This window comes from Symsagittifera roscoffensis, chromosome 7, assembly GCF_963678635.1.
Source record: "Symsagittifera roscoffensis chromosome 7, txSymRosc1.1, whole genome shotgun sequence".
In the NCBI taxonomy this organism is placed as follows: domain Eukaryota; kingdom Metazoa; phylum Xenacoelomorpha; order Acoela; family Convolutidae; genus Symsagittifera; species Symsagittifera roscoffensis.
In genome coordinates, this window is record NC_087068.1 from 49033740 (window position 1) to 49058930 (window position 25191).

The following is a 25191-nucleotide window of genomic DNA, read 5'->3' on the forward strand; positions in this document are numbered from 1 at the left end:
AATTAGTTGACAGTATATACAAATACATTTATTTAAAAAATAATTCAAACACAATGGGCTTTCAAACTGCAGACATGATCAAATTTGGTCTTTTAACTCATAAAAGTGCAAATTTTTAGATTCCATTCACCCTGTGATTATAGTTTTAAAGTCTAGTACTCGGTTGCAATAACCTTATCGCCTAACAAAGAATCTAGCTCAAAAAGTCTGTTACCAAAAGTCAGTTCCAAACTTTGACTGATCGCAAGTGTTATAACTGCCTTTAAATTGTAGTAAATTAAGTTAAACTCACAAACTTAAATTTTGTTTCATCTTCGATAAATACATATATCGATGTTAACATATTATATTACTTGCAATGCAGGGACATCAAGATATTTGTACAAGTTTCAACTTAAATACATTAAATACAATTTAACTTAAATGGTTTTTCAAAATCTAAGGCACAAATACCACAAAACAGTCGTCATGATACGAGTACTCAAGAAAAAACATTAAATATTTTAATATAATCAACAACAAATCGGAAACAATGACTTGTAGCCCCTCAAAAACTCAAAGTTGGCAAACTTGAACCGTATCAATTAATAAGAATTTGTCTACAAGAAACATACAATTCTGACAGTCAGTTTTCAGTTTTTCCATTCTTAATAAGTTTCAGTTTTTGTCGAAATACCCTCTCATTCTTTGACATTATTTTACTGTGATGTGCTGTACTTTACTGTACTGTTTATTCTGCAGCGCTCGACTGAGGGTTGACCTCGCTGAAGTATTTCAATTTGTCCTTGGGGTCTGGAATGATAGTGGCTTGGCCTGGCTTCCACCCAGAGGGACAGACATCTGCGTGGGTGTCTGTATACTGGAATGCCTAAAACACAATCAATATACAGTTACAGTTGGAAATGCATTCAAAATCTTCAGAAAACAAAAAATATAATACTCCGATTTGATAGCGCATTAATACATGGAGCATCTAAAACACTAATAACAACATAATTACACAAAAAAATTTCGATAAGACTAGAAAAGCCGGTTGGTCCGATCAAATTGATTAGTAAACATATACAAAAATAAGGGGAAAAATTAAGGATGACATAATTATGCGTGAGAGGTAACTATAGCAAAAAAAAAACATAAACTGCAGCAGAATTGACCTGAGTGTCATCAAAATTGAGTGTTGTCAAAGCCACCGAATTCCTAACTTTTTGCTTTTTTGGAATTCAAATCATGACCAATAGGGGGTCTGTAATCTGGTACTTCAGTTGCTAACTTTCTCTGGGGTACTCAAAAATGATTAAAAAACCGTACCGAGCCAGTAGCTCATTCCCATTTCGTTAAGTGTATATAAATGCGCCAAAAACTACGTTTCAGAGCTATTTATGGAAGGTCTCGATCAAAACGAATTTTGGCACGCACTCTCTCCTCAAAATTAGCATAAATTCACTACGAGACGTCTTTATTATAATTTAGGGTTAATTGCCCAATAAAGGAATCGTTTTGGAAAGTCCTTCGACCTGACCTGTTGGATGGTCAGAAGGTAGAGTCCCATTAGTTTGTGTGCTAATTTTTAAAGTTATTCGACGACGATATCGAAAATTGTATACAGTTTAAAGACCATTTATCCGCCAGGGAAAAAGACCAACATACGAGCTGTTGAGCTCAACACTGAAAACCGCTGTTGTGCCCCTGGTCAAGAACTACATGCAATTTGTTTGGTTATTTTTTCTAGTCTAATACAGTCTAATCATTGGTGGGGTAAGGGATGATGTGAGACTCATTTGAGTGATTTAAGCCCCATGTTTGCTAACCTGCACTAGTCTGAGTGTCTCGTCCACACTTCTGCCCACTGGCAGGTCATTCATAGTTATCTGTCTGAGAGTGCCTCTGGTGTCGATGATGAACAGACCCCTCAGAGTGTGACCCAACTCCTCCAGATACACGCCGTAGTCCTATACCACAACATCAAGAAAAACATCAGAATAAACATTTCAATCATAATCTGCAAATAATGGTTGTCTGTTGACGGGGAAGTAGCACAGAATGAACAAATCAAAAATGTTCTGGAGACGGCAAAAAATCCAGTTCAGGCAGCAATTTTGGCTCTTTTTCCTTTTCCCCCCACCTCAGACGAGCTTCAATTTTTTAGTGTAACGAGTGGTTTTACGAGGTTGATTATGAAGACCAAATATGTTTGTCATGGCCTAATTAGTCTATATGTCAATTTTCATAACAATAGGACAATGTGGTCAACAAACTTATTTGTAAAAATTTGCAGGTGGGGGGGGGGAAAGGAAAAAGAGCCGCAATTTTTTCTGAAATTCAATAATTAAAAGTCTATTTGAAATCAGTTTTCATGCTGAAACGTGTCAGCGTGAACAAAATTTCACAACAATTCTTAAATGCCGTGTGAACAATTTTTGAACAGCTTCAGTTAATAATTTAACGATGGGGTGGGAAACTGGAAAAGAGCCGAAAAATTTGCTCATATTCGACCTTTTTTCAAATTAGCGAAATATGGCTCTTTTTTCTTCCCCCCCCCCCACCCGCTACTTTTTATGATTAAAATTACTGTTAACATTGTCCGATTGTCATGAAAATTTACATGTAGACTAATTAGGCTATGGCAAACATATTTGGTCTCTATAATGAACCTTGTAAAACCACTCGTTAGACCAGAAAATTGATGCTCGTGTGAGGTGGGGGAGGGGGGAGGATGGAAAAAGAAAGAGCTCGAAATATAAATGTAACAGCGTCAAAAAGAAGCTAGCATTGCCTAAGATTAACTGAATGATAATAATAGCAAAATCAGACAGCTATTGTTCCCATCTATTCATCCAGCGCTAACTTAGGCTCTTTTCCAGTTCCCCCCCCACCTTTCAAAATACCGAGTTTTATGTTTGTTTTACGTGTTATTACGGCTAAATGCGTGATGTTACGCTGTAAAGTATGAAGAACAAATCTGTTCACAGTTGTTGATTTGTTCACCACGCCAAATTTCATTGGATTATGACAAGGTTAAATAAGCTTTTCAAAGTTGAATTTGAAAGGGGGGACTGAAAAAGAGCCCTAGCTTAGCCTGAGTATCAAACGGGGCCTAGTAAATTAGACGATAAGCAAATTAGACGGATACTACAAAAACGAAATTAGACGGAATTTATTTTTTACAGATCTCGCACTTTAGACGAAAAAGCTATGAAAAGGAAAGGGCCAACAAAATTTTTTCTTAAGAGTCAAGTTTCACAAATACAAAAAGAACATAAAATGTCAATACCTATCAAAACAATTAGTTTAAATGAACATAAAATGTCAAATCTAAATATTACAGGAGAGTTTTGAACTGAATAAATTATGCATGATTGACTTGTAAAGTTTTTGGCCACCGAAATTGAACTGTTGTATACAAACAATTTTATTTTTCTAACGCAATTTGTGTGCAAACAAAGTTAATTTCTCTCACTTTCTTCTATTTTCTTCACAATTGCAGTTTTGCAAAACCGTCTAATTTCCTTTTAAGTACCTCCGTCTAATTTGATTATCGTCTAATTTCTCAACCCCCGTAGCAAACATTCAGACCAGTTTTTGTCGCAAACCATTTTGTCGAAAAACAAACAACGACCAATTCTTAAACAAACAACAAACAATTCTTAAAAACTTGTTTTGCGCTATTTTAATTCTCGTAAAGAAAAACCGGGGGTTGAGAAATTAGACGATAAGCAAATTAGACGGAGGTACTTAAAAGGAAATTAGACGGTTTTGCAAAACTGCAATTGTGAAAAAAAATAGACGAAAGTGAGAGAAATTAACTTTGTTTGCACACAAATTGCGTTAGAAAAATAAAATTGTTTGTAGACAACAGTTCAATTTCGGTGGCCAAAAACTTTACAAGTCAATCATGCATAATTTATTCAGTTCAAAACTCTCCTGTAATATTCAGATTTGACATTTTATGTTCATTTAAACTAATTGTTTTGATAGGTATTGACATTTTATGTTCTTTTTGTATTTGTGAAACTGGACTCTAAGAAAAAATTTTGTTGGCCCTTTCCTTTTCATAGCTTTTTCGTCTAAAATGCCAGATCTGTAAAAAAAAATTCCGTTTAATTTCTTTTTGTAGTATCCGTCTAATTTGCTTATCGTCTAATTTCCTAGGCCCCAGAAAAACCAGCCAACAGCATAATTTCTTTGACTCTTTTAAGAGTTATCGGAACAGTAAGCTCACTCCGGTTCGCGTATTGTTTTTGACCCATTTACCAAAAAAAACTTATGCTGTTTCTAGCTCATCTATAATTCAGGGAAATATCATATCGTGTATTATGTAGGATACATCTGGCGGCTCTTTTCCAGTTTCCCACCCCCTCGTTAAACTACAAAATAAAACTGTTCGAAAATTGTTCACACGTCATTTTGCATGTCATAAATGTGAATATTTGTTCACCTGTTCACGCTCACACGTTTTAATGCGGTTCATTTTAAACAGACTTTCATATAATGAATTTCAGAAAATATCAAAGGGTGATGGGAACTGGAAAAGAGCCCATCTGGCTTTATGTAACAAAAGTTTCCCTTCAAAGAGAAAGTCTCATTAGATCTACGCTTGGCTGGGGATCTATCATTTTGAGTCGCGGTCAGTGTACCTTCGAGATCTGGTGGGTTGGATCGGACAGCAGAGGCAGTTTCACATCGCCCAGACCTCCTTTGTCCCTGGGAGTCTGAATCCAGGCCAGATGCACAAAATGAGAATCCACCGACATCGCCACCACTTCAGCTCCTATCTTTTTAAACTCCTCCAGACGATCATTAAAAGCCAGTATTTCAGTGGGACACACAAATGTGAAGTCTGCCGGGTAGAACACTATGATCAAGTATTTTCCAGAATAGTCTTTTAGCTTCACTTCGCGGATTTGTCCGTTCACAATTCCTGTCGCTGTGAAATCAGGAGCTGGTTTCGATATTTGCACTTTTGAGTAATACAGTTCATGACCTTTACCAAATGTGGTGCTAGGGTAGACATTACCACCTGCATATGATGAGCAGGTTTCGCTATTAGCATAAGTGGAAATGGTCATAGCAGCAACTGCTATAACCAAAGATATGGTTAGTTCCCAATGACTGTACATGCTAACCTGAAGAACGTCATTATAACATGCTAAAGTGAGGCAAATTTACACAGCCCAGAAAAATAACCAAAAAATGCATGTAGTTCTTAAACAGGGAACAACAGCGGTTCTCCTTGATGAGCTAAATGACTCGTATCTTGGTCCTTTCTCTTGTGTATTAAGCGTCTTAATAAAGTCAACAGAGACCAAGTTCACAATTTCGTATCGTATACAAGCAAATAAAAATTTTAAAAACTAAACACAAAAATGGTTCAGCTTTGCATCGGACTCTCGCTTTTTTCCTTGTTAAAACGATTTATTCCAATGGCGAAGATTTGAGATCTGAAGGTTAAAGTTTCAATTTTGAAATTGATTACAAGACGCACGTGGTAAAATCTGATGTCATCGTTTTGTTTTAAGTAACACAAAAATGTCAGATACTAGCAGTAAAACATGCAATTGAATTGGAGTGCTTTTTCATTGGATAACGCATCCGATTTTGCTTAAAATTCCACTAGAAAAAGACGGGTTTTTCGGTCTTGTCGAGACTGCGTTTTGTCCGAACGCAAAAAATTTCGAAATTATTTGACCGGCTCTTTTTCCTTTCCACACCCCCCCCCCACCTCACTCAAACATCAAATTTATGGTCTAACGAGTAGCCCCCCCCCCACCTCACACGAGCTTCAATATATATGTGTAACGAACATTAACAAAGTTTACTCTTTTTGACGTTTTAGAGGCTCAAAATTTTTTTGAACGACAAAATTTTTGAACACAGGCGAAGCTGTGCTTCGCAAACACTAGTCAAACACTTAACAAATCACGGACGTTTAATAAGAAATAAAGCAGAGAACAGATGCTATGACATTTCCAATGCTACAGATCGTGATTATAGCAAAAGTGCCACTAAATAAGTGAAGACTTTTATTTGCGATTTTGGTTAGAAAAAAGAAGGTTCGTACGTATACACCGCCGCTAGCAAGCTTGATAGTGCAGCATTCTACATTTGCCCCAGAATTGAAGTAAGTGAACTTTCACCTAGTTCATTAACACTCCAATCAACCTACCAACTTATGTCATTTCCGGGCGATGGTATTCAGTTTTTTTCAGCAATACTTGGTTCAGATGGCTCAATTCATTATAAATGCTAATTCTTGCCAAAGATTGCCAACTCGTCGGTTAGATTACACATTCTTGCAAAACAGATTTTAAAAGGATAAAATTCCAAGTTGAGCTAATCTACAAAACAGATATAATTCTTTATTCTGCTAATTACAACTTAAGTTACTGGCTGCGCATATTGTTGAAATAAAATTGAACATAAATGGGAAATGTTTGTTGATTATCTTGATTTACTCCACTGCAACGATGTTGGGTTCATTTGATACAAAAACGCTAGTGGATCCTTCGGAGTTAGAGCGTTCGTTATTTGACACTATTGGTTCTCTTGACTCAATCATTGTTCTACATACTGCGCACTGCTCCAATTGGAGTGCACATATCATACATACGCCCCTAAAACACAATCAAAATCTTAGTCAAGAGCAGGGTGGGTTCAATGGGCGGAGCAGTCGCTTCTCCACCATCGGGGATTCGACCCTGCGGCAGTAGGAATTTATTCGATGCTCCTTCCTCAGGTATTCGACCCCCTGACCACCCATAGGAGGGAGCGCGCACAAAACGCAATATTTTGGTCAAAACCGTCCAAAAATGCCTAAAATCGCCCTGCTTTTTCAGGCGCAGAAAATTTGGTCTACATAGAGTCGTTATAGTGATTTGAGATAGCTCGGAATATCAATGTCTTCGACATAAGGTCGACAAAATCTTCATTTAAAAAAATCCGCCTCATCTAGAAAATCCTAGATCCGCGTCTGCCAACAGGTATCAATATCAGCTTTCAGTAGTTTCGAAAATTATTTATAATGAGCTCTCAAGTTAAAATCTTTCGACACAAAATATCGGATCGCAGAACTCGCATAAGTTCCGCATAGAACATCTTAAACCATTTAAAAACACGCTCTTACAATGCAGTTCAATGATTCTTGACTTTTTCTCGATCAATCTAACTTAAATCGAACAACATAATTGATCTGACTAATTATATAGTCTAAATGATATCTTTTAAGAAATAATCGCACACTGAGTTGAAAAACGTTAATGATTACCAAGAAACCAAAAAAACTAAGCAATTGATGAAAATTTCAACTATCTTTGCATCATATCAAAGTATACAAATTTCAAGACACTTATCATAAAATGAATTCAATTTGATTAAATTAGTTCGATATATTTTCATTCAGGGAAATCTCGAAATTAAATCCACTTTTAAAACAAAATGTGCGAATATAGTTTGCGTCGTTCTCTTTATGTATGTATCTGCTGTGAAATGAATTCGAAAAGCTCGATTTTTAATGACATGTTTGGTATCATATCCAAACGAATTCATGTTGAAGAGACAAGATTCTTTCCCATTGTAGACCCCAGTAAATTTTAGCCCCAGAAAATAGCCAACAGGCAGTTGGAGAAGTTTCAATGAATTCAATGAGGGCGAAAAAAAAGACTTTTCTTACAAAACTTCATCCATGGAATTTCAAGAAAAAATATAACACTTTAAAGATCTTTGAACTCTAAGGAATTTTTTTGATCAACACTTTTTTTTGATAAGGCTGATCCTATGTGAGAAATCCGGTTCAATATACATTTTTTCAAATCAGCTGAAAAAAAATCCTTTGAGCAAATTAATTTTAATTTTATTTGACGCTTCAATTTATAAAAATTTAAGACACCGTGACTGTCAAGGGTCTTTCATGGTTGATACTTTTTTGATAAAACTGACCCAATTTGAGAATTCAGAAAGTTTTTCATACTAGAAGTCAGTCAATTTTTTGGCTTTTGCTGTTTGGTAGAGATTACTACGCTTACTAGTGTAATAAAAAACAAAAAGGTAAAAAACCATTAAGTTAAACTTTTGCTAGGTACTGGGAATCGAGCATCCGGCCAGGAGCTTGAAAGCCTCACTTCTTGCAGTTGCGCCATTTTCGCTTGACAGTAGACAAAAATCAGCCATCCGTAAAGCAAACAGAACAGATGCCATTAAATTGCTGATTCTATGCAGTAAATATGCTATCGAATGAGCACTTTTATAAGCGAGTTGGGCTAGAAAAAGTGGATTCGTAACATAACACTACGCTTGCTAGCTCGCGTGGAAAACAAAAGACTTTTAATGAAAAACCATACGACATGGGGAGGGTGTGGCTGACTTGGGATCTGCAAAGGGAAAGAGACCTTAAAAAGATACAAAGGAAGGCAAATTGATTATGAGCACAAACTTTGGGAAGGTTTTAATTAAAAAAAACACCATACGACTTGAATTAGTCAAAATTGATCGTGTTGGATTCATTTTTTCATTTAAAATAATACTCAGCATAGCTATTTAGTGGGAACTTCTGATACCCTTAGTCTATCCCCTGCAAGTTAAATAGATTTTGATAGTTTGAAACTATTAAATTGACGCATAAAGAAAAAAAAGAAATTTGTTTAACTCCAGTTGTATTGTTTATAAAAACAGAAACCAATTGTTTCTTCTCTATCTATAACTTACGTGTGTCTACATGGCAGAATGCGCGTGTCGGCCTCGTTCGTGCAACATATGAAACAGATTGGTTTACTCTGTCTGGATTGATCCCCACCACCGCTCGTCTTTGCTTCTTCTGCTTGCCTCTCTTGTGACATCTCCTCCAACATCCTTTTCTGCTTCACATGTCTAGCAGGAAAAAACTTCACTTAAGCACAAACGGTTAGCAGATTTTTACTTCAGTTAAAAAACCAGCTTTTATTAGCCAGTTATTAAATCAAACATTAACTGTTAATAGCGAAGATTTACGAAAACACGATGAAACTTCTGTTCTACAAATTAAAATACTACCAAAAAAAAAACTCTCAAAACAATGTAAGTCCATTTCATTAAAAATTATGAAAACATTTCAAAATATTGATTATCACAACCCAGTTTACAAAAAAAACACTAACCGCGGCAGAATACATTTGGTCATTGCTTGTTTCTCATTTCCAAACTGCTGACAGGCCGCGATCAGACCCTTGACAGTCGGCCTTCTCTTCTCGTCTGGTGGAAACTTAAAAGGACGGTCTCCAAAATTGAACACACACTGTTGGAATGACATGAAACTGGCAGCCGCGTAGAAGCCACTCTTCGCGAACACAAAAATGTCTTTTTCTGGGTCTAGCTCCTCGCCGTTCATTGAGAATACAATTTCTTCGTGGTCTAAATCAATCAGGAAACCTGAAACAAACGGAAAAAATGTCTATCGCAGACTTGCAAATTTCTCCCCAAAATAGTCGAATGATCACAATTTGTTAAATTTAGCCTATCATGTTAGTCTGAGAACAGTTAACCAATCAAATTATACAAAAAGAAAGGAAGTTGAATTTTATGATAGAATTTAGTAGCGGATACAGGTTGGTAAGGAACAATTGCCGATTTCCAACTTGTCGCTAAACTAAAACCTAGCACAAAAAAAAACAATTAAGTTAACCTAAAGACATGTAGATTTGTTTTTCAAAACGGCACAACGCGCCTTTCGTCAGAATAATTCATAACGCTTGCTATTCTCAAGCCTAAAGAAACACCAAAATCAGAGTCTTTTCCAGTTCCTCCTTGTTAGGTTTTGCTGAAAAACGATTTACTTGATTCAAATCAACACGTTTTTTGCTGCAGTGTATTTTGCATTTTCATGTCAGTTTGAACAAGTAAGCAACAAATGTGAACCAATTTTGTTGCATCTAAATTGCGATGTGAACAACTTTAAATTGTAATTTCAGAGGGATTGGAAATTGAAGAAGATCACATGATCATAACACTAGCCTATGTAGTCTCCTGGCTTCCAGGAGTCGTGGTTGTGACGTGTGGTGACCGCGTTGTGCCATATGAATTGCCGGCAGCCATCGTAAGCACATGATAATTCGTCATCACCTACCCCAAACCCATCCTGCAAAAACATCATGTATTTAACACACGAGCGACAAAACATAAAAAGACGAGTCGCATTTGATTACTGGGTATCCCCAAGTCATTAGCGGATTATCAAGGATTGGCTGACCATAAAATAAATTGTTCTAAGAACACGAAAATTCTACAACTGCCTCAAAATACTTGCCCTAATCGTTTTGAAAAGATTTGCAGTATGACACGCAATGAAGTTAATGTCCTTTAGTTTCTAGAGACTAAAATAATAGAAAATAATAAGCTAGCAATCAAATAAAAAAGTGCAAGCGCCTATTTAAGTCGTGAGCTTTTTCAGGTGTTTTGTTCAGTTCTTCACGCTCAATTCATTTTTTTGCGAGAAATTACGCTCCAAGTAACAAAATATATATTGTTACTTAGAGCGTTATTTCTCGCAAAAAAAACGAATCGAGCGTGAAGAACTGAACAAAACTCCTGAAAAAGCTCACGACTTAAATAGGCGCTTGCACTTTTGTATTTGATTAAGAAAAAACTAACGTGATTTGAAAAGCGACTGTTCTTCGTTGCCCAGCCGATCTGCATGATTCCCGGGGTCACGACCTCCACTTCATAAAACCACACACCCTTGTCTACGTGAACAGTTGACCTTACACTTTCAAACGAGTAGGCGTCACATCTAGCGGTGAGTCCGTCAGCCGATATCTTCAGGTACTCTGAGACGTCGCTGTCGTTTAACATTGCCCCATTGGGAGGAAAGCGGGACCCTTTGCCCCTTGATTCGAGATTAGAAAGCACCACTTCATATGTGAACGCCCGGCCTTCTTTCAAGACTATAACACATAAATTACAAGTACAACTAACAATCAGTTGGAAAAATGTTAACCAACAACTTTTGAAACTAGCGTCACAAAATTCACTTCAACTAAACGTGTAGAGAATCACATTTTAGCGCAATTTCCACGTGGTTTAATAACTATTAAAAATGAATTTTGAACACAGAGGCGAAGCAAAGCTTCGCACCACTTTCGATCAGAAACGCCACATCAGAACCTTCGTATAAGATACGTATGAAGCTCACGGAGATAGTGGTATTAAAACATTGCCAACATACAGTTGGAAAAGAGTCCATGAACTCAAGGAAACAGAAAAAAATACTGGCTCGAATTTCAAAGAAAAAAACTACATGGCCTTGAGGCTTCTTGACCTAAAGAGCAATCTATGATTGACAGCTTATCGAAAAAAAATTTAACTTCATTGGAGAAAACTGGATCAAAGGGTAACTCTTTTATTCCGTTGTGAAAGCTGAAAATTAAATTCCGCTTTCAAAACTAGAAATCGATTACAGTTTCCGTGACCTTTACACTTTTGCTCTTGGATAGTAGAACTTGCCTTTCTTTTACAAAGGAAGAAGTGAGCTTCGTAAAAAAATCAAAAAACAAACAAAAAAATCAAATTTTAGCGTGAACTTATTTAAGACTTTCAAGAAAAAAAACAATACAAAATCATTAAAGACCTATAATTAGGCCTTCACTACGTTCAGAGCTCTTAAAACACGATTGATTATTTTTGAAATATTTCCAAAGAAAAATTATCATCTTAGAGTTGTTTGAATTTAGGAGGCTCTGAGAAAATACTATAAATGGGCATTTTTCCATGAACCTAACCCAATTTGAGAAAACTGGACCAAGACGTGATTTTTCTATTCCGCCGATAGTCAAGTTAAAACCCACTTTCCAAACAGTAATACAATTTTCACGCGCCATTTCTAACTTCGTTATTGCAGAGCGTAATTTTTCTTCCTTTGGGTAAATTTTGAATTGAACTCAAAAACAAATCACCAGTAGAACCGTGAAAATCGAATTTGAGCGTGATCAACTTTTCATGGAACAAAAATGAAAACGACCCGATAAGTGATTTCACTTTGTTCATGAAAAAGTAAATCATTTATATTTAAACACAGAGGCGAAGCTGCGCTTTGCAAACACAAGCAGGAAAACGACAAAAATTAGCTGAAAACGAAATTTTAAAAAAAACTAAAAAGACGTATTGAAAGTAAAAATACACACCAGAAGATTTGTAGTCTCACCTCCTCAGATCTGCGATACGTGCCCTTGAAAATTTGCTAATATTAGCTACCAATAAAGCAGCTATATATGCTAATAATTTGCCAATGCTTCAACTGTGTAAAATCATTACTTATCGAATGTCGAAGACAGGCTATCACAAAGCGGAAAACGTGCCCCAAAAGTGGCACCACTATTTTCGACTCAGGTTGGACAAAAAGAATAGTCGTACTATTACACTACGCTCACTAAAGCTCGCATAAATAATAAGTAATTTATAAATTGAACAAAATCGATCCTCAACTTACAGATATTGTCCAGCAACCATTGTGCACAGAAGCCAACTTGCTGAGCCATGTAGTCTTTTGAGCTGTACAAAGTTTCCAGACGTGCCAACAGATTGGCAACCAGCAGTTTCTCAAACTGGGACTTGTTTTTGGCTAAAGCAAACAAACATCGAGGTCTCAAAACGCATCTTGCACTCTTACAGGGCTTTGAACAACGTTTTTTTTGTTCAAATGACTTTTTTTTCAAAGGAAACTCATGAGCAAACTTCGACTTACAAAAGAAGACTTTGACAATGAAATAATAAAAAGAAATAAAATTGCAAACTTAAAAAAATTAAGAGAAAAAGGAAGAATTGACTGTTGAAAAAGAGTATTCACCTGTTTTTGCCACTTTCTCAATTGCAACTAGGGCATGTAAAGTTGTTTCATAAGCGACCTTTGGTTCCAGACATGAGAGCAAGAAGTCTAGCACATCTCGTGACAGGATGGCTTCTGCATTCGGGCCAGCCAGCTTGTCAGCCAGACATCCCAGCACCGTACACACGTTGCGCCACTTAGCACCATGTGGCCCGTTCAACTTGCCCACTTGTTTGCTGCCCAGGTTGAGATGTTTCACAAGCCTAAGTCGCAGCCAATGTTCTCGATATCAGTTTACGCATAAAAGCTTCTAAATGAATTTTTATTTGCCAAGAAATTAGCCAAAACATTTTTGGCAAATAGTTTGATTTTTAGTTGTAAAAATTAATTAACAACGTTAATCAGTTTCTCAATATTCAGCAGACTTTAGTTTTGGCAACGTCGGTTCGTGAAAGATGATACGTAGCTACATTTAAGAAACAATGGCAGAACTCACGGCAGGGTCTCATGACAAACAGTCCGATTTGTAAAAATTCTGGAAACTGGTTCAAAAACTCCAATTACTTTCAGCAACCTTGCCATGGCTAGGGAAGTGCACATTTCACTTCAATTGAGCAAAACAATTAAATTACTTGAACCTGGAGTAGAAAAAAATTTGGATTGGTTTCCCCATCTTCCTGTATAATCTATTAATCGCAATTCTGCCATGTCGTAAATCGGATACGTTACTTCCTCTTAACTCTCTCGCTTTACTTACTCAAATTAACATTAAAATGCCCAAGTACAAGACTCCCTCTAACTAATTGGCCTTAGTTATCAATGCTCTGGAATCGGGAAAAAAACTATCAATTAATTGCAGCCAATTTATTGGTCACCAATCGATTTTGCCCAAGCGCTAATCATGAAAATAGGCGACGATATCAAAAGAATGTTACAGAGAAATTGAATTCAGATGATAGAACATGCTATTGTAGCGTAATTTACACTATCTACGAACAATGAAAGAAACAATACCTGTTGATTGTGACCTTGTTAGGAAGTGAGCAATCATCAATGACAATCATGATGACAGCACTTCCAACTGCCTCCTCTGCGGGCACTGAGTCGACCAGAGCCATCACCACTGCAATCCAGCCATTCTCCACCTCAGCCACGTCATGCAGTCGAAGCATACACAGGGGTGGCTCACGAGTAGGGATCTCGTGTAGATTATTCACCTGAATAACAGAATGGGCATAAAATAATATAAACGATTTCCCCTAAGAGATAATAAACAAATTCCAACTTCACAATTAATAAACTTTCAAGAAAAAAACTTATATTTCCGATAGGTAAAAACATTCATGACAGAATACCCAAAAAAATAATCAATGAAGATCTCATTGGAACAGCTAACGAGAACATGGGTCTACTAACATCTGCCTTTAATAGCGCATCAATGGTAGTGTCATGAAACAAAAGAGAAAAAGAAAATTAAGTTTTTAAGTTACTTTAATATCGCAAGTACATCACGATTTTTGAAACAAAATGTTAAATTGCGTTTTAACCGAGGCAAACACAGCATTACGGCCAATGTTTTGACAAAAGATGTCTCACTGGTTCTAAACAGCTCTCTTTAAGTTTTATTTTTTTTTTGTCGGAACGAACTCTTCGAAAAACATTTAGCAAGCCATAGTATGGGTTGCGAAAAATTAATTTTTGAGACCACATTTGCCATGAGTATCTTAACATCACCCCACCATTGAGTCAAGAATGTCAAAATTGAAGAACTTTTTTTGATCCAAATTCTTCGACCTAGATCTGAGCCTGAATTGTTAAATACTCGGCCATGATCTAGGCCTAGTGTTTCGTAGTGCTGGTTTCACTAGTTATTTACAGTCTGATTAAAATCTTTAGGAAACCCTTTAAATCTCCGGTCCTTACCTGGACCTGGTTACATTTCAAAAACTCGTAAATTTCACTCCATTTTCTGGAAGGCCAAAAACTTTTTCGGAAAATCACGCTACAAAAACTTGCATGTACCACCGACGAAGTAATCACGATCCCTACAAAAGCAGAGTATGTGACATATATGCAGTAGGTTAGTATCATTTCTATGATCCTTCTAAATTAATCATTCTGTTTCCACAGTTCGCAAACACTAGCGAAAACACGACAAAAAGCATCTCTATAAATTGCAATCATAAAAATTAGATAACCCTCGAATTAGTAAAAAAAAAATTGGACTGCATTGAGATTCGAACATGCCACCTGGAGATTAAACGTCTCACATACTAACCACTCAGTCATGGAAGCTTAATAGGTACCAAACACTAGCCACAAATAAATCAGAGAACAGATGCTAGTGAAATTTCTAAATTAGCTTGCACTTTTAATGAACACTTTTATTTGCGAGTTCGGTTAGAAAAAAATGAAGGATCGTAATAATATACTAAGCTAAGGAAAAAGTCTAGTACCCGTTTGCAAAACCCTTGCTTATGGCAAGGTTAAAAATCGGAGTTGATTAGTAGTGCACCCAAAATAAACAAAACAAACTTCGAACTGAAAGAGTAATTAGACCGCAAACATGCTCAAAATATGTCTGTTTGCAGTCCAACCAACGACAGTTTTTTACGGAAAAAATTCTAGTACCCGATTGCAATACTTGCCCTAGCGAGTGAAACTTGAAATGATTTCCGAATGAATTATCCATCTTTATGCGTGATCTCAAGGCAGACAAATACTATCAAGTGATTTACCCCTTTTAGAGTATGCTTCACATGCATATCGATTGAACATGTTTCCCTGATCGATGACACGGACATTCGCTCAAGATTAGGCGGCAGAGGACTCCTGGCCACATTCAATATCCAGATAGACTCCGACTCCGCGTCTGACACCACAAAATCCCCCTGAGGCCTGACTGCATTTGCTTCCGTGTAGCTATTGTTGCGCCTACTCCTCCTTTGTCTGGAATCTGTAGAGCTGTCTTTAAAACATACGGTACCCATTGCTCACTTCAAGGTCTCTGCAAGATGAGTTAGAGTCTCATATGGTGCGACTGAGGAACATGTTGCTTTCTTACAAATTTTAACTGAAAACAACGTGTACCAGGAAACTAAAAAAATAATGACAGCCGGTATTTTAAGGCTATTTCTGTGGGCTCTTAAACTCCGCATCGTGAAATTTAAGCTTTGTAGAAGCTGATGTATCTGAAACACTCGCCCAAAAAAAAACACTTTTTTCACGATCGAATAATCGAATATCTGAAATGAAGTGTTGTATTGTAGTTAAATAAAAAATCTAACTAAATTACATGGGAACGAAAGATCAATAAAAACTTCTTTAAATAAACTTAAATTCAAGCAATATTTCCATAGGAAGCCACAGTTTGTCGTCCAAACCAAGATAACGGAAAAAAAATTAAAAACACTTAAATCAAAAACTTCAATTCAGAAAAGAATGATAGAAATGAACAGAATGAAATGTACGAATGGTTTAGCACCTAAAGCGCAGCCCGAATTGCCTCGTTGAATTGTCAGGTTGAGGCGTTGTCTCAAGTACCTGTGTGAATTGGGTTCTCCGGTGACAGACCTGATTCTGTTGGCTAGCTGTTGCAGAAAATCCAGACTTGTTTTGCCGATACCTAGATTTTCAACTGCAATTGACTCTAAGATGATCCTTCTTGGAAGATCTGAGTAAAAACGTCGCTTTCTTACCTCAGCATCTATTGCTACGCTTGAACACGATAACATACATGAATTGATGTTGGAGTTGGCAACTCTGCTAAAAAAACGTAAGAACACAAGGCGTCAGAGTTAAACCATCAACGCGTCATCCATCGCGTTGGAACTCCTTGAACTGTTACGTCCGATAGATTCAAAAATGCTCGTGAAACCAGCGGTCTTCAGAAAATGTTCAATGAGTACGTTGCACTGTGTGGAGTGGACCTGTTTAATTTTGAGACAAACTAGAGCATAGAAACCATCCGTATGGCCTATAGTGCCACGCTTAGAGAGAGAGAGAGAGAGAGAGAGAGAGAGCGCGTAAGAGAGAGAGAGAGAGAGAGAGAGAGGAGAGAAAGAGAGTTTAGGCTGGTGTGTTTTACACAAGGGTTTGCACCCATCCATCACTTGGCGGCTGAGCTGACTTTCTTCACCGGGTTGCTATGTCCACAGTTGCATATAAAAGCCAAGGAACATAAGTAGACTTCAGAGATCTTTGTAGAAGTAATTCCCGTATAATTTTTTTTAAGTACGGTTTGTCAATTTGTTCAAGGTCAATTTTTCATTTTTCTGTATTATATTCAATAATTGACTGGTTTTTTTCCAAAAAATTTCGTCAGCCTTTCTTGTTCGAGTTTTTGTTATCAACGTTAGATCTTTTCGTCTTGTTATTAAAATATCGACATTGGTTTCGTATTCGACTTAATCGGTAGTTTGATGTTGTAGCTGCCTTTAAACAATGATACTAGCATTAACAGATCATGTAGTTCAAAGTAATACGATAATGGAAGCAGTCTCAGTTCAGTTTATCTTTGTTTGTAGCTCTTATCCCGAAGCTGGTGATGCATAACTAATTACAGGTATTACATATCCTACGTACGCATTGAGATCAGTGTTTTTAGCAGCAAGAGAGGAGATGTTTCACTTTCGATAGATCTTTCTTAACTTTTCTGGTATCGAAGTTAAAAGCTTGAAATCATCCGCATAATCAAACGCTTCACATTCTGTCATTTACTTTGTTAGGTCGTTCACATATATTATGAAAAGTAGCGGGCCGCGTAAGGAACCGTGAGGTACACCACTAGTGTCAGGTACTGTTTCAGAAATGCAGTCATTTATTTTAACATACTATTGGCGGTAAGATAAAAAATAGCAAGAAAATTACCTCCAATGTCTAATTGTTCAACTTTTTGGAGCAGCAAGTCGTGTGGAACACTATCAAAAGCTTTTTTGAAGTCATGGTATAACACAAAAAGTTAGTTTTCATTTTCATCGCATTCTTTGTATAGAAGGTCTGAAACAAAACTAAGTAGCTTTTAGCCTAATTGTTGTGTTAAACTTATTAAATAGATTTTTGGCCGGTCCGGGTCCGAGCTAACACCCATGCAGCAATCACAACAAGCAGACACATGACACGAGTGACGAACTATCCATGCATACGCTGCAAGAAGACCGTTTCCAAGAGGGTATATTCGATACAATGTGCTGATTGCCTTTTCTGGATTCATCAAAAATGCACCGATATGACGATAGCGGGGATCAAACGCAGGTCCGGACATCCCTGGCATTGCGGGTGCACTGATATCCAAGACCCTTTTACCGATAACACGACGGTCGACGGAAACGATGGAGACTTGGGCGAGGAGACGACGACGAGGAGATACGAGGTTTTGGAGCGGAAGATATCAGAAGTGGACTCACCCAAGCCATGGCGGACCTCCAACTATCCGAAGATGATGCAGATATCGGATTTCACTTGGTGGACGCCCAGCAGTTGCTGCAGAAGTACCTGTCAAGTAAGCCGCGTATACTCAAATGCGTCCCGAAAGCAAGTCGACGACAATTCCGTGACATTCTCTGCAAAACTCTCAACGATATCGTCGAACATCCCAACGATGAAGAGTTATGGATCAAGCTATTCACACTTCCTGGTCATTGCTTGCGACAACCAGACAGAGGAGGGTCCGGCAGAAGGAAGTCCCTGGGTCAGATTGTCAACAGTCAAATCGAAAAGTTTTCCAAACTGCGTGAATATGTGATCGAATTAACTAAGAAACAGAAGAAACCAAGTAAGACATCTGCAAATGAGAAACTCGCGCGAGCAGTTTGCTCCAAGATTGACGAAGGCGACATCAGAGGCTCAGTGCGTCTTTTAACATCCGACTGCGGAATAGCTGGTAATGACGAAACAACATTGAAGCTGTTACAGGAAAAACAACTACCTGCACCGTCTGATAGACGTCTTTTCCCGGACGCCAACTGTGACCCTCTCTCATTGACTGTGGATGATATTCGGAAAGGGGTGATGTATTTTCAACCTGGGTCAGCCGCTGGAATAACTGGGTTGAGACCCCAGCACCTGAAGGATTGCTTGGGAAAAGGTGAAGACATTGAACAATTTCTCCGCACTCTGACCACATTTTGCAATTTACTTCTTGCCGGTAACGTGCCCAGAAATATAAAGCCGATTATCGCCGGAGCGAACCTATGCGCTTTAGCGAAGAAAGAAGGTGGTATTAGACCAATAGCTTCTGGGGACGTTCTCCGTAGACTGACTGCCAAGTGTGCTGCGAAGATTGCTGCCAAACGCCACAACAACTTGTTTCTCCCACATCAGTTGGGATGTGGTGTCATGGGCGGAGCTGAAGCTGCTGCACATGCGCTGCGTAAGTTCGTTGAAGACGCAAGTAATGGAACTGTGCTGCTCAAACTGGATTTCAAGAACGCTTTCAATTCGATACGAAGAGACGTTGTAGCCGAGAAACTACACGAACATATGCCAGAGCTCAGTAGTTTTTTCGACCTGTGCTATAGCGAAACTACGTGTCTATCATTTGGCGAATTTTTGATAGACTCATCAGAGGGAGCACAACAAGGCGACCCATTAGCCGTCTTTTTATTCTGCCTGGCAATCAACAACATTCTGCAGACCTTGATCTCAAATTTCAAATCCGGCTATGTGGACGACATAAGCATTGGTGATGTCATGTGGCAAAACGTCCTCAAAGACCTCGAGATGGCGATGACCGAAGGGGTCAAGATTGGAATGGAATTGAACCTGAAAAACAAGTCCGAACTCATCGTTTTCTGTGATGATGCACGAGAGAGGGATTCGATTATCCAATCTTTCCTGGCAGTTTTTCCTCATATTACCATCACTGAACCCACAGATTTAGTCCTCTTAGGTGCTCCTATCGGCGAAAACGCACAAGAAGCCGTTGTTAATGAGAAACTTGATGAACTCAGTCGAATGTGCAGTCGATTGCGATCCCTACCTTCCCATGTTGCTTTCTTTCTTTTAAAAAACTGCTTTTATATCCCGAAACTGATGTACATACTGCGAACCTCAACTCTTTTCCTTAAAACTACTTCCTTACACCGATTTGACGAGTGCATTCGAAATACATTGCAGGCTATTTTCAATGTGACGATTGACGATCCCCGATGGGAGCTCATGACACTGCCTTGCAAGCTGGGCGGAATGGGAATTATGCAGGTACCCAAACTCGCCATTGCAGCATATGCGTCATCTGTATTCAGCACTCTCGACATTTGTAATACCATATATGCTAGCGAACCCACTACAGAATCACTAATTCAAGATGCTATCCAACGTTGGCGAAACAACGTGAGCACCGACGTGCCTTTGCCAGAACGCAAATATAAGCAAAAAAAGTGGTCACTACCAATGATGCTTCAACAGGCCGAGCTGCTCAAGGATTCAGGAGACAGTGCCCGCTTGAATGGATTAATGTGTCCCGGAGCTGCTGACTGGCTCAACGCACTACCTTCACGATCACTCGCACTCCAACTTAGTGATGATGAATTTCGCATTGCCATTGGATTTCGACTTGGCGCACCAGTCTGTACACCACACAAGTGCTCTTGTGGCGATATAGTCGATTCCTACGGCAAACATGCGTTAGTTTGCAAAAAGAGTAGATCAGTTCATGCCAGACACTCTATGGGCAATCACATCATTCATAGAGCGTTCATCCAAGCCAATATTCCATCGAAACTCGAGCCGCAAGGACTATTCCGGTCTGACCGCAAGAGACCCGACGGACTGACACTGGTGCCATGGTCACATGGGCGAGCGTTGGCATGGGACTTTACATGTGTCCATAGGCTAGCCCCCTCTTACACGCAACTCGCTGGTAAAGAGGGACCAACTGTGGCAGATGCGGCCGAGACCCGTAAACGGTCAAAATACGAATCAATATCTGAGTCTCACATCTTCCAACCAGTTGCAATTGAAACCCTTGGAGGACTGGGAACCGATACGCTGCGTTTCGTCACTAGCCTGGGCAAGAGAATAACACAGGCTACCGGGGACGACAGAGCGACTCTTTTTCTGCGGCAGAGACTTGGGATTGCTGTTCAGCGGGGCACTGCAGCTTGTGTCCGCGAGACTCTGGTGGTGGAAGTCGATGACCCGATTGGCGCCGACTTCCGGCGATAAACAAGTTCAAACTGTTTTAATCTCCATTTAAAATGTTGCTTTTCATATGACTCTGGTGCTTATTTTTACCATTTCAAACTTTTTTTATATGTGTCTGAATTCACATTCTTTTCCCCCCAGTAGTTGCGTAACAACTGACCGATGTCTTCTAAATCCGTGTTAAGATTGGTCTAGTTCCTTCTTTACAATGTCATACGATTAATCAACAATAGGTTTTTCCAGGACTTTTGATATGCTGCATAAAAGACTTATGAGTCAGTACTGTTCAATCAATGCTCTGGTCTCGTCCTTAAATATTGGTATCATTTCACTCATCTTCCAATAGGATGGAAAAAAGCCTTTAATTAGGGCAGTTTTGAAAATCAGTAAAAATGACTTGGACAAAGATTGTATATTTTTGAGCATTGTGTTTCCTATCCTTTTTTTTGTTTGTAAGCCACGTGCCTTATTTATTTGTAGCTTTGTCAAAAATTTCGTTATATTAAATTCATTGATCTCGATTTTATTGAATCTTTGTCTATCGTAACAAATTTTCGTTATTTGGTTACTTTAAGGAACAAATTAGAAAAAATCACTGAAAAGTTTACATTTTCGCTCATCCTCATTTGTTTTCTGATTTCTGAAAGTCATAGTCACCTATCTATCCAAGAACCTGAACCTAAGGGACGGCAACCTTGCAGTCGTGCTACTTCTTTTGACGTGGTAGAAGAATAATGCCACTTTCTCTGAGTCGTGTATTGACTTGATCCATGCTTTCTGGAGCGGTCTGAAGTCTTGACTTGTGAACTCTTTCTGACTCAATAATATTCAGTTTCTGACTACTGCAGTGAACGAACATCCAATATGTTGTTAAAACTATAGACGACACTTCTTAGCGATGCACAGACGCCGTGCCTTGTCGGCAGCGAAACTTTATGTTATGTTTTGTCGTTGATGATACAGGTCAAAACTCTTTCAAGTTCGAGTCTGATGCGCATGTCGAACTTTTCAAGGAGTTCAGTCTGCTGAAATCCAGGACTGGCTCTTTAAAACGTACAAAAAACTTAAGCATCAAAAAGCAATTTTTCAGCAAAAAGAAGCTGTATTAGGTTCTTCAGTAGGGTGTCCAATTGCTTGAGCTTGTCGTCAATCTGGGTCTCGATGGCTTTTTCTCTAAAACCGATAGTAAGCGGAATATAATTTGAGGTGTCTATGTCAATCGTCGGAAATTTGTAGCTGAACTTTTTCTCAAAAATGTTGTCAGGTCCGAAAACAGTTTTTTTCACACTTCTCTTACATGAATAGTCCGAGTGCGGCAGAGTTGTTGCGTATACAGAGAAGATTTTGTAGCGAAGTTTCCCATGCATCGCCGAATGAAACGTCATCCAGGTATCCTATATTTAAGAGCAACTGCAAGTTCTGTAACAGCGGATGAATGACAAGACATAAACCAAATGTGGCTAATGGGTCACATTACTGGAAGCCTTCGGCTGAATGGACAATAGAGTCACCATACATAAGAGAGCAACCAGATTCATAGAAGACTTTGACGAAGCTCAGAATTTCAGGGAACTGTTCTGAAACCTTCTGCATGATGACTTTACGTCTAACACAGTTAAATGCGTTGAATAATCATTTTTCACGAAAGCTTCATTAGCAGGCGCGGAAATTATGAACTCACGGGCCGGCTATATGTGCGGCTGCTTCTGTACCATCGGCTGAAACTAATGCTTGAACTTTTTCAGCATGTGTCGAAAAACACATATAGCGGTGACTCTACGGAGTGTCTCGCCAATGGCTATCGGTCGGACACCACCACGCTTTTTGTTGAGCGAAATGAGCGTGTTGCCTGAAAGAACTGGCTTTAAGAAATCCAGGACGTTGCCAGAACGACAATTGTTGCAAGGTGTAGTGAAGTTGCTGACTAGGTTGTTACCGGCTTCATTTGACTCATTGGATCTGACGTGTTTCAGGTGTTGTGGGCGAAGTCCGGAGGGACCAGCGGTACTACAAGCAAAAGAGCAGATGGCTGCTCGTAATTCTTCTTCTTCTCAAGGATGAGCTTGCCGGTTGAGTCTGTCAGTGGAGTTGGTGGAGGTTCCTATCAGGCGGACAGGTAACGTGTACTCAAATCGAATGAAAGCTGCTATCTGTTTCTGAACAGTCGAAGTGCTTAAACTGCTGGATGAGATTATAAATCATTTGGCTTCTCAAGGATGAGCTTGCCGGTTGTGCCTGTCAGTGGAATTTCCGATCAGGCGGACAGGTAACGTGTACTCAAATCGATTGAAAGCTGCTACCTGCCTCTGAACAGTCGAGGTGCATAGAGAGAGAGAGAGAGAGAGGAGAGAGATTTTAGGCTTGTGTGTTTTACACAAGGGTTTGCACCCATCCATCACTTAACGGCTGAGCTGACTTTCTGCACCGGGTTGCAATGTCAACAGTTGCATATAAAAGCCCAGGAACATAAGTGGACTTCTGAGTTATCTTTATAGAAGTAATTCCCATATAATTTTGTTAGGTATAGTTCGTCAATTTGTTCGAGGTCTATATATATAGGTCATATCCAATCACTTCCCAATTTTTGTCGTTTCCACTTGAATTCGTCGATGGAAACTATATATAAAACAAGTCAAATCAAGTTTTTATATATATATGTTCCTGGGCTTTTATATGCAACTGTTGACATATTCCGCTTACTATCGGTTTTAGAGAAAAAGCCACCGAGACCCAGATTGACGACAAGCTCAAGCAATTGGACACCCTACTGAAGAACCTAATACAGCTTCTTTTTGCTGAAAAATTGCTTTTTGATGCTTAAGTTTTTTGTACGTTTTAAAGAGCCATTCCTGGATTTCAGCAGACTGAACTCCTTGAAAAGTTCGACATGCGCATCAGACTCGAACTTGAAAGAGTTTTGACCTGTATCATCAACGACAAAACATAACATAAAGTTTCGCTGCCGACAAGGCACGGCGTCTGTGCATCGCTAAGAAGTGTCGTCTATAGTTTTAACAACATATTGGATGTTCATTCACTGCAGTAGTCAGAAACTGAATATTATTGAGTCAGAAAGAGTTCACAAGTCAAGACTTCAGACCGCTCCAGAAAGCATGGATCAAGTCAATACACGACTCAGAGAAAGTGGCATTATTCTTCTACCACGTCAAAAGAAGTAGCACATACATATTTTCGTTGTTACTGTTAGAAAACGGAACAACGAAAAACTAGCTTAAGTGTTGTGATAACCTTATTCAATAGATTTGTTATGTTTGATGTTTGTGGCGCGCCATCTGAGGGATTTTAGAGACAGATCTGTCAAAAGGCTTTCTGTCGTGAAGGGGGAACTGGCTTTGAAGAGTCTGTTGGTGCACCGCTTGACCTACTGAGCTCTGTTTAGATTGTTCCGTGTTTTTGATTTTTGTAGTTCAGTCAGCCCCCTAAAGTCCAGTCAAAATCAGTTTCTTTAAGTCAAGATGAGGTCGTCAAGATGAGAAAAAACAACAAAGAGTGTACAAGCAAAAATTGCTGAAAATCTTCAGGACTGATAAATTGGATTGGATGTGATTGTTGTTCTAGTTGGTATCAAATCAAGTCAAGTCAAGTTTTTATGACCATTAAGCAGTGCGCGCCATCAAGTCAAGTTTGTGGCGCGCCATATGAGGGATTTTAGAGACAGATCTGTCAAAAGGCTTTCTGTCGTGAAGGGGGAACTGGCTTTGAAGAGTCTGTTGGTGCACCGCTTGACCTACTGAGCTCTGTTTAGATTGTTCCGTGTTTTTGATTTTTGTAGTTCAGTCAGCCCCCTAAAGTCCAGTCAAAATCAGTTTCTTTAAGTCAAGATGAGGTCGTCAAGATGAGAAAAAACAACAAAGAGTGTACAAGCAAAAATTGCTGAAAACCTTCAGGACTGATAAATTGGATTGGATGTGATTGTTGTTCTAGTTGGTATCAAATCAAGTCAAGTTTTTATGACCATTAGGCAGTGCGCGCCATCAAGTCAAGTTTGTGGCGCGCCATATGAGGGATTTTAGAGACAGATCTGTCAAAAGGCTTTCTGTCGTGAAGGGGGAACTGGCTTTGAAGAGTCTGTTGGTGCACCGCTTGACCTACTGAGCTCTGTTTAGATTGTTCCGTGTTTTTGATTTTTGTAGTTCAGTCAGCCCCCTAAAGTCCAGTCAAAATCAGTTTCTTTAAGTCAAGATGAGGTCGTCAAGATGAGAAAAAACAACAAAGAGTGTACAAGCAAAGATTGCTGAAAA

The 25191-nt window shown here is 38.7% G+C and overlaps 3 protein-coding genes across 8 annotated transcripts in view; 1 reads left to right on the forward strand and 2 right to left on the reverse strand.

Annotated features, from left to right (window-relative positions):
* Window positions 1–25191, forward strand: part of LOC134851632 (uncharacterized) — a 350773-nt gene that overhangs the window by 26928 nt on the left and 298654 nt on the right. For 2 of the 6 annotated variants that reach the window (XM_063867801.1, XM_063867806.1), the window contains exon 1: window positions 17823–17836. The exons of 3 other annotated variants lie outside the window; for them this stretch is intronic. The gene's annotated coding sequence lies outside the window, so the exon portion shown is untranslated. Of the gene's footprint in view, window positions 1–17822; window positions 17837–25191 lie in introns of those variants that run through there. One more of the 6 variants, XM_063867803.1, reaches the window with a different exon arrangement.
* On the reverse strand, window positions 4–5434 carry LOC134850979 (peroxiredoxin-2-like). The gene is made up of 3 exons (XM_063866820.1): window positions 4635–5434; window positions 1809–1949; window positions 4–868 (listed from the first exon to the last, which is right to left on the reverse strand). Exons 1-3 carry the CDS (start codon window positions 5115–5117, stop codon window positions 731–733), a joined length of 762 nt encoding a protein of 253 aa, XP_063722890.1. The 5' UTR covers window positions 5118–5434; the 3' UTR covers window positions 4–730.
* LOC134851631 (RING finger and SPRY domain-containing protein 1-like) lies at window positions 6303–16078 on the reverse strand. Its single transcript, XM_063867799.1, has 9 exons — window positions 15523–16078; window positions 13799–14001; window positions 12806–13047; window positions 12449–12580; window positions 10615–10907; window positions 9979–10102; window positions 9126–9396; window positions 8698–8859; window positions 6303–6611 (listed from the first exon to the last, which is right to left on the reverse strand). The coding sequence occupies exons 1-9, from the start codon at window positions 15772–15774 to the stop codon at window positions 6449–6451; spliced, it is 1842 nt and encodes a 613-aa protein (XP_063723869.1). The 5' UTR covers window positions 15775–16078; the 3' UTR covers window positions 6303–6448.